At 33.9% G+C, this 16,147-nt stretch overlaps 1 protein-coding gene across 1 annotated transcript; it reads right to left on the reverse strand.

Moving 5' to 3' along the window:
• Positions 1-2,278: 2,278 nt before the first annotated feature.
• Positions 2,279-5,546, reverse strand: LOC105790685 (protein indeterminate-domain 12). Its single transcript, XM_012618409.2, has 3 exons — positions 4,655-5,546; positions 4,188-4,581; positions 2,279-3,234 (listed from the first exon to the last, which is right to left on the reverse strand). Exons 1-3 carry the CDS (start codon positions 4,827-4,829, stop codon positions 2,469-2,471), a joined length of 1,335 nt encoding a protein of 444 aa, XP_012473863.2. The 5' UTR covers positions 4,830-5,546; the 3' UTR covers positions 2,279-2,468.
• Positions 5,547-16,147: the final 10,601 nt, after the last annotated feature.

Here is a 16,147-nt window from a genome sequence, read left to right on the forward strand (position 1 = left end):
AAGAGAAAACCTTCTTTTGCCTCATTATTTTCCGTGGTTAGGTTGGTTGTCTCTTCCACCTTTTTTGAGACGCAACATTCTTTCGCGAAATGTCCCATCTTACCACAATTGTAACACTTATCAGAGTTACAATCCTTCACATACTGACCATATTTGCCACACTTGTAGCACTCGACATTGGATTAATTCGACCATCCGCCTCTTCCACGACCACTTTTTCTTCCACGCCAATTTTGTTGGTTTGAATGCTCCTTCTCCTTATAATTCCCTTCTTGACCTCGGCCTCTTCCACCACGACCATTTCCTTGATCTTCACGACCACGACCTCTACCTCGAAAGCTCTGAGAATAGAGAATTTTTCGTCTTTGATTGATGCCTTGGTTTGAAGTGCTTGCTGGAGTGTCTCCTCTTTCTTCTTCTTACGTTGTTCATGTGCCTCGAGAGAACCGGTGAGTTCATCGACTGTGAGCGTTGCTAGATCCTTTGACTCTTCTATGGCACATACGACATTTTCGAAACTGTCAGTTAATGATCTCAAAATCTTCTCCACAACTCCTGCATCGGTTAACGTTTCTCTATTTCGATTGAGTTGGTTCACCACGGTTTGAACACGTGTGATGTAGTCGGAGATACCTTTCGATTCCTTCATCTTCATGCCTTCCAACTCACCACGAAGAGTTTGAAGGCGGACTTGTTTAACTCGGTCAGCTCCTTTGTACACCTTTGCTAAAATGTCTCACGCTTCTTTTGAAGTTGTTGCACTTGCAATCTTCTCAAAGCCCGACTCGTCAACAGCTCGAAATAACATGTACAATGTCGTCTTATCTTTCGATCGCATTTCTTTCAACGCCTTGTTTTGAGCCGCCGTATATCCCGCAGTAGTTGTCGGTTCTACGAAACTTTCTTGGACCACCTCCCAACCATCTTGAGACCCGAGAAGAGCTTTCATTTGGATGCTCCAATTCTCATAGTTCACCTTTGTTAGTCGAGGCAATGGCACATTACTAGTCACACTCTCCATAGCTTTGATACCAATTTGATAAAATTGTTCTAAATGTAAAATTGTTCACATTCATATAAAATGCTTACAAACTATTTATAGATTATAGATAACCCTTTAAAACAAAAAAAAACTGAAAATATTAAAATCTAATAATAACCAATGACTCTTGACATTTCATTCTCCTAAACAAAAATTACTAATTTAAACCCATTAAAAAACAACATAACTCTTAACCTTTTAACTCTTGACCTTTCACTTACATAACTCTTAACTTTTCATTTAAGTTTATTTAACATTTTTCGTAATCCAATACAAATCTAATTTTACATTGAACAATCACTTAAAAAGATCCCCCATTTGCTTTATTAACGTCGTTGCAATGTTAGGTGTACTGTAGTGGGATTTTAGAAGGGATTAAGGGGTTGTTTTCGAGGCTCAATGAGTGCCGAGAAGAAGGGACTTGGATACAGATATTGAGTTTAAAGATGGGTTTTTATAGAGATTTAAGGGGTTAACTATTTTTAAAAATATTAAAAAGTAATACCAACCATTCGTTAAGGATTTAAGCACTGATCAATTTTTCTAACCATAATCACTAAATTAATGAAAAAATTTAGAGTGACGTTAACCGTACCCTCCATTAAAAGGACCTAATATAGAAAATTTGTTGTAAACAAAAATAAGCTGCCACCAGTAGCATCAATAGCAGCAGTCCAATAGAGAAGGAGCGATCTTGCGATCATCAATTCCAAGGCTACAAGCTCTGGTCCTTCGCCATGCTTGCCTCATCTCCCAACTTTTTTATTTGACTCTGGTCCCTCTGCTTCCAATGCCAGGAATTTAGACTGTGTTGGGTTTAACATCGGTGATTTTCGTTTTCTTGATTGAAATTTCTGAAAATAACTTTAAAAGAATAAAAATATGTAAAAATGCCTAAAAAAGGGTTTTATTTTTATTAAAATTAGTTTATAAAATTAAAAGAGTTTTTAACTAATTCAATCATATATAAATGAAAAAATATTGTAATTTATTGAAGGAACGTAGGCACTGAAGGGCATGCATGAAACCTAAAAGTGGTAAAAACAAGAAATATATGTGGTATGGAATTTTTTAAAGAGTAAAATGTTAAATATAATTAAAAAATGGTCACACATCATTATATGGCTGTCATGAAAAGGAAAGGACATTAAGGTAGCAATGTATACGTTTTGCATGTGATGGCAATACCATCCAAGCTAAATATAAACTATTTCTTGATACCATTCAAAACATTAATTTAAATTTATTTAAATACGGATATCAATTTTGGATTAAAAAGAAAGACATTAATTTAAACAAAATGCAAGAAAACTACTTTTGTTTTCCCTTTTTGGAAACTCAAACTCAAATTTTCCTTTTTTTGCTAAACATAGAGAAGGGCATTTTTGGCATTATCATTTATTTTTATTTTATTTGCCTTCGACAATCAATCACCCCATGTTTCCGAGGCAGGCTCATCGAATCCAGAACCTTGGGGTTTCAACAGCGAGTGGTCTCTCTCAAACTGCTGCAACTCCACTCCCCCGGCGTAGGTTAGAACCTCCCTCATGTTCATGCTAACGTTAGCGTTCCCATTGCCACTCCCATGATGCTGATGTTGGTCTCCGGTCAAACCTAGGAAGTCCCTCGTGAAGTGGTTGCTACTCTTCTGCCATGCCGCCGCCATGTTTCCACCTCCGAAACCAAACATATCCGAAGAGACATAACTCGCCATGTTGCTGTTATTATTGTTGTTATTGTTGTTTATCTTCGTAGCAGTTACACCAACGGTGGCAGCTTTTTGGAGGAGTGCGGTGGCCGACATGGCAACAGTAGAGGAAGTGTTATTGCCGACAGGGAGGAGGTTCTGGTAGGGTGAGGTGATGCAGGCCTTTGGAGGTGGCGGCGCCTGTTCTTGGAACAACGGCACGAAATGGTAAGACTGGGGCTTGATATGAAGTGGATTATTATTAGGGTTAGGGTTACAGGTTTGAGTAGGTTCCAGCCATGGCTGGAAAGCGATATGAGTTTGGAATGGGGAAAGAGAAGATGGGTCGCAGTTGGATTGGGATGGAAAATAACGAAGAGACGGACGTGGATTGGCGGCGGAGACGGCGGCAGCGGCGCCGGAGGGAAGGTGGTTGGCTGAGAATCTTGCACTTTCTTCAGCCAATGCATCGCAAAACGCTCTGTGGGTTATGAAGCTATCCTTCCTGGAGGTTTTCATAAAGAAATAAAATACAATAAAACCCTAGGATCGTGCATGCGCATTGTCGGGTCAAATGTAAGAGATGCATGTTAAATGATGGTGTATGCAATATGCATGCAAAGATGGCTCAAATTTTCATGAATTTGGGTAAATTATGATGGATAGTGTTTTTATATATTTTGAAACTAGAGCTTCATGCATGTTAACAAAGATATGCAATCAAAACATGAACCTAATTGATGGATTTGGAAGAAAGAGAGAAAAGAAAAAATCAGCTGCCAGATTTTTTTCGCAGATTTTCATCAGTTTTCTCTGCGAGTTAATAATAGCATGCTAACATGAACCTTTTTTTTTTTTTTTAACCATGAAATCCAAAAAAGCAATAATGAAAACTTGTTTCGCTTTTTTATTGGATATCATCATTGTTTTTGAGACAGCAGTCCCACTCCATTACAATGTACAAAAAGGGTAAAAAAAAATCTGGGTATTAAGAATATAGAAGAAAGCAAAATAAAAAATCGATCAACCAAGCTTAAATAATTATAGCTAAACTAGAGATTATGACACTGTGCCTTGTCCTTTTTACTTTTGTTCAGATTTCAGAGGTATTTGCTTAATTGCTTTCAGTTTTCTCTAGCAATTTAAGTCACCATATAATACAGATACAGACACTTTGTATTAATGGTGTCCACTATGGACGACACCAAACCTGTCACTACATTTAAAGTTCCAGATATATTCCCTGTATGCATAGCTTTACCAGTTACTATTCTTGTGTAAAAACAACAACAAAAAATGAATCTTAAAAGACCAAAAAAAAAAAGCATCACACTTTCATCACTAAAATTACCAATAAGACTTCAATGAACCCTCCATAGTTTGCCACCACCAAAGTGATGAACATCTCAACGCTGTTTTTTTAAAAGGAGAGAAAAAAAAAAGGAAATAAATAAATACCTTGAGAAAAGGGTTCCACAATCACATCTGTATTCTCTGGTTCCACAAATCTTAGAATGAGCTTTCCAATCTGATTGAACAGCATAGATCTTTGAGCATTTCTCACACTTCCATTTCTTCTCTCCATGTTTCCTGCAAAAGTGTTTCTTGATCCCAGTAAGGTCACCTAATGCTCTTGAAGGATGGTGGTGGACACATGTAGGCTCAGGGCAAACATAGACTTTCTTTTTCATCTCTTTGCTCCTTTGTTTCAGTTTCCATGGAAGGTTATGGCCTCTTCTATGGAGCTGAAGGTTTTGATCCCTTTGGAAACCTTTGTTACAGACCTCACATACAAACCTGTTGGTGGACAATAGTGTCTTTGGTGATAAAGCAATCACTTCAGAATCTGGGTCTGTAAAAAACACCCTTTAATTAATTAATCAAAGAGAACAAGTTTTAAGAGATGTTGGCAAAAAAGGGCTTACCTGGGTTCCCTGGGAGGTTTCTCTTCTTCTTAACTACATTCTGTTGTGGCGGCTGGTGAGGGGAAATGGTTGAAACAATGGAATTTAAGCTACCTAAGTCTTGAACCCTTGTAATAGAAGAAACACTAGCTTCCTCAGACAAAGATGTAGAATTGGATATAGCCGCAGGGAACATATCTGGGAAACAAGAAAACTCCAAGAAAGAAGAACAAGTCTCTCTCCCTTGTTTGATGTCTTGTTTTTTTAACTTGCTTATTAACTGCTGCTGCAGTTGAAGAGTGACCACTTTACACCTCTGAAAGAAACAACAAGAAAAAAGGTAGCCTAGAAATAAAGAATCCCCTTACCCCAGCCCTGGACACAAAAACTAAACATAGCTTTATGAACAAACAGGTAGTGGCAGTGACATGTAGATATACAGAAAGGGCTTATCATTCATTTGGTGCCAAAAGCCAAATCTCGTGAAGAAGATGATGATACTGATGATGATGGGTTATTCTCCAAGTCGCTATCTAACCATGGATTGCTTGTCTGAAACAACTCTGCACCTCAATCAGCCATGCTTTATATAAATATATAAAACCTTCAACAGCTGAGAAACCAAAACATGAGTGAAATTAAGACAATAAGATTGTTTTTTGTTAACCCTCTCCTTTCTATATAAAGTTTTTCAGTGACAGATTTTGAGAGAGGGAGAGAGAAAGAATAGCAGTGAAAGTTTCAGTAGCAGGGTGGTGTGTAGATGATAGAGTACACACACAAGGTGGTTAAATTTAAGAGCCCTATAAAAATAATATTTCAGCTGAGAAAAGAAAAGGTTAAGAAAACCCCAAGAACAAAAAGCTGAGAATTCTAGAAAAAGGAAGAGAGAAGGGGCAACTCAGTGTGCAAGCAATGACTAGGAAATATCCCTAACCCCAATTTCTTTAGGTAAAAAAATATATTTCTTTTTTGCTTAATTATTGTTTAAGGTAATAATTTATTTATTGACCTTTGATGTTGGTACTTTCTGTCTTTTCCTTTGTTCCTGTTATACAACACCCAAACCCTAAAAAGGAGATTTATTTGAATGGAATGATAAGGATTTAGAAGCTTAGACAGCATTTTGAGGGTGTAATTAATAAAAAAATTAAAAGGTGACAAATATTTCTTCAAGGTGTTGGGTAGCATTTAAACATTGTTATGGATTCTCCAATAATGTTTGAAATATTTTGAACTAGGAATATTAATGGGAAAGCAAATATTTACTTATCCATTAACAATTTTTGTAACGATTCGATAGTTAGGGGTATCGAAAAGTATATTTTCGAGACTCTGTTCCTGTAAATCGGACTCGTAAAAATATTTACGAAGCTAGTTAATTAGGTTTTGGTTAAGCGAATTTACTTGAATTAAAAGTAACTAGGTATAAGGATTAAATTGCGTATAGGGTGAAAGTTGAATTATAGATTAAAAAATTAATTAAAGGGGCCAATGTAGTAATTATACCTATGTTATAAAAATTAATATGTTATTATATTAAGAAATCTTAATAATCAAGTAAATGTATATGTATTATATAATAATTAATTAAAGTAATAAAACAAATATAAAAAAAGAGAGAAAGCCATACAAATTAGAAAGAAAAAGAAAGAAGAAAAGAAAGTCACGCACGGCCTTAGGGACTTCTAGGGTGATTAAGACATGATTTTGGCTTGTGTTGATTACTTGTTTGGGATGTATTGATGTATTGAAATGTTGTCTATTGGTTGATATCAAAATGGGTGAGAAAAGTGGCCTTAAAATGACCTATTTTCATCCACACAAGCAGAGACACGGGCGTGCATCTCAACCGTGTGTGACATACGGCCTAACACATGGGCGTGTGGTATGGCCGTATGTCCCCTACATCTTAAAATTTTGAAACAAAATGCCCAGGTTTTTGCACACGGGCTTGTGGCTTGGCCGTGTGACCCCTACACCTTACACACAGGTGTGTGGCTTGGCCGTGTGACCCAAGTTAGAGAGTTACACTAGTATGAACACAGGCTGAGACACGGTCGTATGCCTCACATTGAATGCCCACACAGCCTAAGACACGAGCATGTCTCTTGGCCGTGTGAGCCACACGGCCTGGCCACAAGAGCGTGTGTCCCTTGCACCCAAGGAAATTTTTAAAATTTTAAGAAAAATTCTCTGAGTTTTCAGTTTAGTCCTGACTTGCTTCTAATGCATATTTTGGGCCTCGAAGGCTCATATAAGGGACAATATGAGTGAATTTTGTTCGGTTTCTGATATGTGTATTAAATGATATGAAATGTTCATAATTAATCTGAAAAGTTTGGTAATGCTCCGTAACCTTGTTTCGGCAACGGATAAGGGTTAGGGGTGTTACAGAAATGGTTCAGAATGGTATATTAAAAAATTTAAGCATTGACGATTGTGGTTGCTTGAGGTTTCATAACCGAATCTGCATTCCGTATGTTTTTGAATTAAAAGAGTTGATACTTCGCGAAGCTCATGATAGTCCTTTTGCTTTGCATCCTGGAGGAACGAAAATGTATTGTTATCTTCGAAAATCTTATTGGTGGCCAAGAATGAAAAGAGACGTGGTTGAGTATATGGCTAAATGCTTAACTTGTTAACGAGTTTAGGCAGAACATCAGGTTCCCACCAGATTACTTCAGCCTATTTCTATTCCTGAATGGAAATGGGATCGTATCACGATGGATTTTGTAACGGGGTTACCTTTATCGACAAGTAAGAAAAATATTGTTTGGGTGATTGTTGATTGACTTGCGAAACCGGCTCACTTCATTGCAGTCAAGATTGATTGGTCACTTCAAAAGCTTGCTAAAATTTATATTCAAGAAATCGTAAGATTGTACGGTGTCCCTATATCAATAATCTTTGATCGAGATCCGCAGTTCACTTCGAGATTTTAGAAATAGTTGCACGAATCTCTTGGTACATGGCTTAATTTTAGCACAACTTTTTACCCACAGACTGTTATTCAGATTTTGGAATACATGCTTTGTACTTGTGTTATTGATTTTGAATCAGGATGTGAACGTTACTTACCTTTGGTCGAATTTGTATACAACAATAGCTTTCAATCGAGTATTCAAATGACTCCGTATGAAGCCTTATACGGTCGTAGGTGTCGAACACTTTTTTGTTGGATGGAATTGAGTGAAAGAAGAATGATCGGGCCAAAATTATTTCAAGAAATGGAAGACATTGTTAAAACAATTCAAGATAGATTGAAGGCAGCTTTCGATAGACAGAAATCATATGCAGATTTGAAACGTCGAGATATTGAATATTCTATTGGCGATAAAGTATTTCTTAAAGTATCACATTGGAAGGAAATTTTGAGATTTGGTCGAAAAAGGAAGTTGAGTCCTCGTTTTATCAGACCGTATGAGATCATGGGAAAAGTAGGACCAACTGCATATCGTTTAGCTTTGCCTATGGAATTACAAAAAATGCGTGACGTTCTTCACGTTTCAATGCTTAAAAGATATCGATCTGATCCATCTCACGTTATTTCGATGGAAGATATTGAGGTTCAACCTGATTTGTCATACAAAGAAGAACCGGTTGGGATTTTGTCTCGTGAGGTGAAAAAGAGTTGCGTAATAAGTGAGTTCCGTTAGTGAAAGTGTTATGGCGTAGTCATAGTGTTGAGGAAGCGACTTGGGAACCGGAAGACACTATGAGATCTCAGTACCCCCACCTCTTTTTAGGTAAATTTTGAGGACGAAATTTAATTAGAGGGAGAATTGTAACAACCCGATAGTCAGAGGTGTCAGAAAGTGCATTCCCGGGACTCTGTTCCCTTAAACCAGGCTCTTAAATATTTATTAAAAATATTTACGAAGCTAGTTGTGTAGTTAATTAAGTTTTAGTTAAGCGAATTTACTTGAATTAAAAGTAATTAGGTATAAGGATTAAATTGCGTATAGGGTGAAAGTTGAATTATAGATTAAAAATTAATTAAAGTGGCCAATGTAGTAATTATACCTATGTTATAAAAATATGTTATAATTAGGGGTGAGCAAAATTCGATTCGATTCGAAAAAATAAAAAAAAATTGAATTTCGAATTATTCGAATCTAGTTAATCGAGTTAATTGAGTTAATCGAATCAACTCGAATTTTTTTTTCGAATTTCGGGTTCGAATCGAGTTGAATTTTCGAATTCAAATAACTCGAATAATTCAAATATAAACTATATTTTTTTATTTTAAAATATACTACATATATTTTTTCTTTTTAAAATACACTATATTTAAAACAAAATCACTTCCAAAATCCCTAACTAAGCCCGTGCCCTCCCTCCTCCTTTTTTTCCCAATTCGAAAATCTTCACCTCCGGTCCACCCTTCTCCACTGATCCACCTGCGGTCCTCCATAGCTGACGGCTCCACCCAATTCTAGAATCAGAGGTTAAAGGCTTAGAGTGGTGCTTCTACGTCTTCTACCTTTGAATTTCAAAGGTATGTTAACTTTTATTCATTTCCTTACACTGTATTTATATACGGTGTCAAAATTCTTCAATAGGTTTCTCAGTTTCTAGACTTTCTTCCTTACAGTACCTTGATTTGAGCTCTGCGAATCTTTCTAAAGCAACTGATTGGGTACAGGTAACATTCAAACCTCCCTCTTTGTTAGAGTTGCACTTGTCAACTTGTGGTTTAGAAGACTACTCTCAACTCTCAAGCTAAAGTTGTAAAACCTGTATTACACAAGCATGCCTTTCATTTTAATTGATGCTTTTATTTGTCTGGTACCTTTAGAAACAAAAACATACAAAATAGGTTTAGGGTTTGATAGTCTTCTATTTTTTATTTGTTCGTACATTAATAAATGGAGTCTCCTAATTACCTATACTACTATACACTTGATCCCAGTCTTGGTAAACAGTAGAAAGTCAGAAACTGTTGCTCTTTGTGTGTTTAAAATTTTGTCTTTGTAATTTGACTAAACGCAAAAAGTCAGATTCTTTCTTCTCAAATTTCAATTTTCATGGTTTAATTCTTTAAAGAACAGAGCTATGTTTTTATGGTGATTGGATTACACTCTACAGTAATAAAATATTTGCTTACCCAAAATGGCACAATCCATTAGATGTAAAGATTTTTCTCTTTTTACTATTAAAAAGATTAAATTTTCTTATTTTTTTTTCACAGAGTCATGAAATCTAAATTAATATTGTTTTGTATTTATCCCGGTCTGTTTTTTGCTGGTTCTTTCTAGAAAGTGTAGAGAAACAGATAGTTGTGTTCATAAATATGATATTTTCTCTCTTTTTACCTCTCTATTTCTCTTATCAAGTGTATTTTGGTTGTGTTCTGCTTTTGTTTCCCGGGAAAAAGTTCAATCTTTCTTTTTAATTTCTGTTAAAGAAGTCCTCTTGATCCCAATGAAAGGATCCAAACCAACAAATATTTTATCAGAAATCATGGGTTTCTGTTGAAACAAATAAAAAGAAAAAACCTTGAAAAAAAAATTCTGGCTTCTGTCATTAAAATAAGCTTTTTTTTTTCTGGTTTTCCCTTATTTTGTCTTGTTTTTGTTTCTTGGTGTGGCATATGAGTGTTTTCAACTTTGCCTTGTGGGTTTTTGGATTGAACTTTAATAATTAAGCATTGAACGGTCGTAAATTTTTGGCGAAGAGAGAAGAAACTTGTTTCTTCATTGTTTATCAAAGCAAAGCAAGCTTGAGTTTTCTTTAAGTTTGTAAGGAGAGAGTGGAATTCCCTTTTATTTTCACTACTTGTTGTTTAGTTCTTAACCAAGAAAGACTCAGTTGAATAGAGAGATAGGGAGAGAGATATTTGATGTTAAAATTCTCTTCCATTTCTGTTGCCCTTTCCAATTTAGTTATTATTGTTGTTCTTTTCAATTTAGTTATTATTTTATATATTCAAAAACTTATAATTATAAAAATAAAACAATTCAACCATTTTTTATAAATGTAGTTTAACATACTTTTTTTTTGATTAATTTGTGCTGCTGTATATTAATTAATTTTTAATTTAATCGATTTATTAAGTTTGATTTTAAACCATTTTTTGGTCATGGTTACTGATTGCAACAAATGTTTATTTGTAGATGAGTGATCCAAAGCAAGATGGTTCAACTCAAAGTTCACAAAATTCTTCCCCAAGTAGAGATGATCAAACAACAACCAAGGAAAATGTTCGAAAAAAGATTATTCCAAGGTCAGCTTGTTGGAACCATTTCACCAAATTTGTGACTGAAGAGGGGGAGAAGAAAGCAAGGTGCAATGCATGTGATGTTACTTACACAATGGAATCAACTTCGGGTTCTACAACGAATTTGAATAACCATTTAAAAGCATGCCTAAAAAGACCTCGAGGTAATACTTCTAATCCGAAGCAATCAGAATTAACATTTGTGAAGGTTAGCCAAGAAACAACGGATTTATCAACTTGGGTATTTGATAAAGATGCTATTAAAAAAGCATTGGTTCGTATGATAATTATGGATGAACTACCTTTTAAAATTGTAGAGGGAGAGGGTTTCAAATACTTTCTTTCTATAGCATGCCCACGATTTAGTCTTCCATCTCATTGGACAATTAGAAGGGATTGTCTTGATTTATTTAACTCCATGAAGAGTGTGATGAAGAATTGTTTTGAAAAAGATATAAGTAGTGTTTGTTTGACGACAGACACTTGGACTTCATTGTAGAGGATATCTTATATGGTTTTAACAGCACATTGGGTGGATGAAAAGTGGAGGTTGCAAAAAAGGATTATAAATTTTTGCCCAATATCCGCTCATAGAGGTGAAAGCATAGGTCAAGCCATTGAAAAATGTCTTCGAGATTGGGAAATTGAGAAGGTCTTCACTATTACAGTTGATAATGCATCCACCAATAGTGTTGTCATTGAATATCTGAGAAAGAAATTGAATCATCGAAATGTTTCTATTGCAAATGAAAGATTTATTCATATGAGATGTGTTGCACGCATTCTTAATCTCATTGTGCAGTACGATATTAAGGATGCTTCTGTGTCAGTGGATCGAGTTAAAGGTGCTGTGAGGTATATAAGAGCATCACCATTGAGGTTGACAAAATTCAACCTACGAGTAAAAGAAGAAATGATAGATAGTAAGGCTCAATTGCGTTTAGATGTGCCTACTAGATGGAACTCAACATATATAATGTTAAAGGTGGCCGAAAAATATGAGAGTGCATTTGAATCATATGTACGTGATGACCATAATTTTTTTCTTGACCTTACTGCTGGAGATGGAGTTCCTACATTTGATGATTGGGAAATTGTTCAAAGAATTATAAAAATATTAGAGCCTTTTTATCATCTTACATTGAAGGTGTCCGGATCTTTGCATGTTACCTCTCATTCACTTTTTGAAGTATTGACGAATGTGCATTGTCTTTTTGATGGGTGGCAAGATTGTGGAGATCTAGACATAATTTCTATGACTTCCAAAATGAGAGAGAAATATAATAAGTATTGGGGTGAAGGAAACAAGATCAACATGCTAGTTTACTTCGCGGTTGTCTTTGATCCGCGATGTAAAATGAGTTTTTTGGACTTTGGGGTCAACTTGCTTTTTCCTAATGTTGCTAATGACATTATGAAAATGATTGATAAAGATTTGCATTGCTTGTTCAATGAGTATTCTTCTAATGCCGAGATAATTGAATTGTTTGAAGGTAGATCTAGTTCTTCAATAAATCTTTGCAGTTCAATGGAAATAGATCAGTCAGAAATGAAAACGGGCTTTGCCAAACAAAAATACCTTAAGAAGAAGAAACAAGTTGGATTAGAAAGCAAATCTGAGTTGGATAGATATTTGGGTGAGGATGAAGAAGTAAACAATTCAAGTTCATTTGATTTGCTATTGTGGTGGAAAATGAACAGTCCTAGATTCCCTATTCTTGCACAAATGGCTTGAGATATTCTTGCTATTCCTATCTCAACAGTTGCCTCGGAAAGTGCATTTAGCACGGGTGGACGTGTTCTCGATAGTTTTAGAAGTTCTCTAACTCCTCTCATGGTCTAAGCTTTGGTTTGCACACAAGATTGGCTTCGGAAATCTAATGATGCCATTAATCTTGAAGATTATTTTGATGAACTTCAAACAATGGAAGATGGTAATATATAAATTTTAATTTATAAAATAAGCTTTTGTATTCTTTATATTAGTAATAGTAAGCATTCCCATAATTTAACTAACACTTTTGTTTTTAAATTTGCTAGACTTATCCAAAATACCCAAAGATCAAGAAGGTAACATACTTAGCATTAGTTTATAAAGTTAAATGTTTATTTAATTTATTTTTGCAAAAAAATTATTATTTAACTAACTCATTAATACTTTTACTAGATGTTTCAAGATTATCAACGGTGTTCGAAGCACAAGAAAAAAACTTAAACGTTTCTATAATGGTTTTTTAGCTGATGTGTTATTGTTATTAGTTTGGTTTGGTTTGTTATTGTTGTTGGTTAATTGGACTTTTGTTGTGTTCTTTTGGTGTAGGTTTCTATTGTATTTTGGACTTTTGCTTATGTTTTGTGTTTTTATTATAATGTTGTTTATTTCGACTCATGCTCTTTACTTGGACTTTTACTTATGTTTTTTTATTATAATCTTTTGTATTATTTTTGTTGTTTATTTGGAATCATGTTGTTTATTTGGGTTGATGTTGTGTTACTTTTATTTATTCACTTATTTGCTTCAATTTTTGTTGTATGATTATGTTTAAAACTTTAAAGAAAATTATTTTTGAAAAATTACGTAAAATAAACAACAATAATTTTATTTTATTTTTAAACTTAACTCGAACAAATAATTCGATTCGATTTGATTTCTATCTCACTCGATTCGATTTGATAAAACTTCAAATAAAGTTAGGATGATAAAATGAGATTCGAAAACTCGATTAACTCAAAAATTTTCGATTCGATTCGATCGAATGCTCACCCCTAGTTATAATATTAAGAAATCTTAATAATTAAGTAAATGTATATATATTATATAATAATTAATTAATTAAAGTATAATAAAACAAATAAAAAAAAAGAGAAAAAGAGAAAGCCATACACATTAGAAAGAAAAAGAAAGTCACGCACGGCCTTAGGGACTTCTAGGGTTTAAAGTTCAATTGGTTAGTCAATTTAATCCCTTTTCTTGTAATTTTTATGTTTTTGGAATCTCGGTACCTAGGGCAACCCGACCCATGTCGAAATTTTAGCAATTATTAATATTTTAAATGTTGTTATTGTTAAATAATTTAAATATTAGGGATTGAATTGATAGATTTTAAGCTAGAAATGAAAAAGGATTAAATTGTACAATAAATTGTAAATTTTGAGTAATAGGGACCAAATTGTGAAAAATTCAAAATTGAAAGATTTAAGTGAAAATAGGGAGTTAAATTTAGTTTAAAGTGAAATTTGTATAAAAATATAGGATTAATTGTAAAGAACAAAAAAATTAGTCTCGGTTTAGGGACTAAATTGAAATTTAGGCAAATATTGAGTAAAAATTTAAATATTCAATATAAAATTGAATTGTGTTGTATTGATGAATTTTAATTGTTTTAGATTCCATAGCTAACGTCATACCGGAATCCTTGACTAAAAAGGGGAAGGATAAAATCAACGTCGAATAGCTCAGAATTCACGGTTTGTATTTCTATAATCTAAACCTAGTTACTAATTGTTGTATTTTGATTTAATGCATATGGTAAGTGGTTGAGGTGAGTATTTGACACTTTGATATTGAATTGAATTAAAGTTGATTGAAATGGATTGAATTGGTATATATATTATGAATGTATTGATTATTTGAATTGAAATGAATATATATATATATATATATATATATGCAAATATGATAATTGAAAATGATAGTTATTTCGGGGATGAATTGTAAATGAGGTTATAAGTGTAATGTTGGTTTGGTATATATAATCATGGGTTTGTGTTTGAAGCCATAGTATGGTATGGTAAATTGAACCAAAGCTTGGTATGTGCATGTGAATTTAAGTTAATGTTTTAGGTAAATATGAGCTAGGCCAAACTCATGGATTTTGACATGTTTATAATTTTAATTTGGATGATGCATTGATGATATGTTTTGATGATATAAATGTGGTACCAATGAGGGTACATTGGTTAGGCACCTAGGATGATTGTTTTGGCATGTTTTGAATGTGTTTGATCGTGTTTTGAATAGGTTAAACGAATGGTTTTTGAGTTGTTTAATGTTCAAGCTTGTAGGGAATGGTAAATTTGTTTTTTAAGGCACATTTTAGGTCTACACAACCAGACACACGGGCGAGTGACTTGACCGTGTGAGACACACAACTAGCACACAGGCATGAGAGGTCATCTCGAAGGGTACACGGCCTGGCACATGGGCGTGTTGCTTGGCCGTGTAACCCAAGTCAGAGAGTTACAAGGGCTGGGACATAGCCGTGTGTTCCTATTTCGAATTCCCACACGGGCATGTGACTTGGCCGTGTGAGTCACACAGCCTGACCACGCGGCTGTGCGAACCCTGCAATTAAAATTTTTTCTAACTTTTTCCTAAAATTTTTAAATGTTCCCGATTCAGTCTCAAATCGTTTCTAAAGTGTTTTCAAACTCTCAAAGGCTTAATAAGGGACTCTATGCATGTTAATGATGAATCATTTTATGATTTTTGAAATGCTTGAAATGAATTATTAGATTACGATTACTTGGTAATGCTCTGAATCCCTATTCTAGTGACAGATACAGATTAGGGGTGTTACAATTTTAGTATATGTTATGAAGCCTTTTGGATAATGTTGTTTTCCATATACTATAAGTTATAAACAAAATCCATTTTTATGGTGATCACTCATCACACTCTCTTCGGTAACTATTATTAGATATCTTTTGGATTGGATTGTTTTGGAATTTAATAAATATCTTTTACATTTCCACACTTTTCTTTTTTGTTATTAACGTTTCTCTTCTCTCATTATCATATCCTCAAAACAAAACCCCAACAAGGCCTCTTTCTATCCCACCTACAAAATTATGTATTATAATAAAATTTATCAAAATCTAAAATAGTTTTATATCATTTTGTATATATTTGTATGATTGATATTTTAAAGATCGAGCGTTGAATTTATTAATATAATTGTACTTGTCATGCATGTAAATTTTTAATTGATTTGATATATCTACCACATCTATCTAAAATATTGTATATATTAATATTTATTGTCTTGTTGAAAGTTATTTTTCATAAAACAAATAGTTATAAAATTTTAATTTACGTCAAATTTGACGTGTATGATCTATATGAATGAAATGTAAAAAATGATTATTTGATTGTTAAAATATTAATCGTACAAAATTATAAAAAATGGTGCAAAACTAAAGACTTTAATTTTACACTATTGTAAGTGGATCTGTCTCCATTAAGTAATCTAATAATATAATAGACAAAAATTTAGGCTCGTTTGATAGGC

Source organism: Gossypium raimondii, chromosome 8 (assembly GCF_025698545.1).
Source record: "Gossypium raimondii isolate GPD5lz chromosome 8, ASM2569854v1, whole genome shotgun sequence".
Taxonomy (NCBI): Eukaryota; Viridiplantae; Streptophyta; class Magnoliopsida; order Malvales; family Malvaceae; genus Gossypium; species Gossypium raimondii.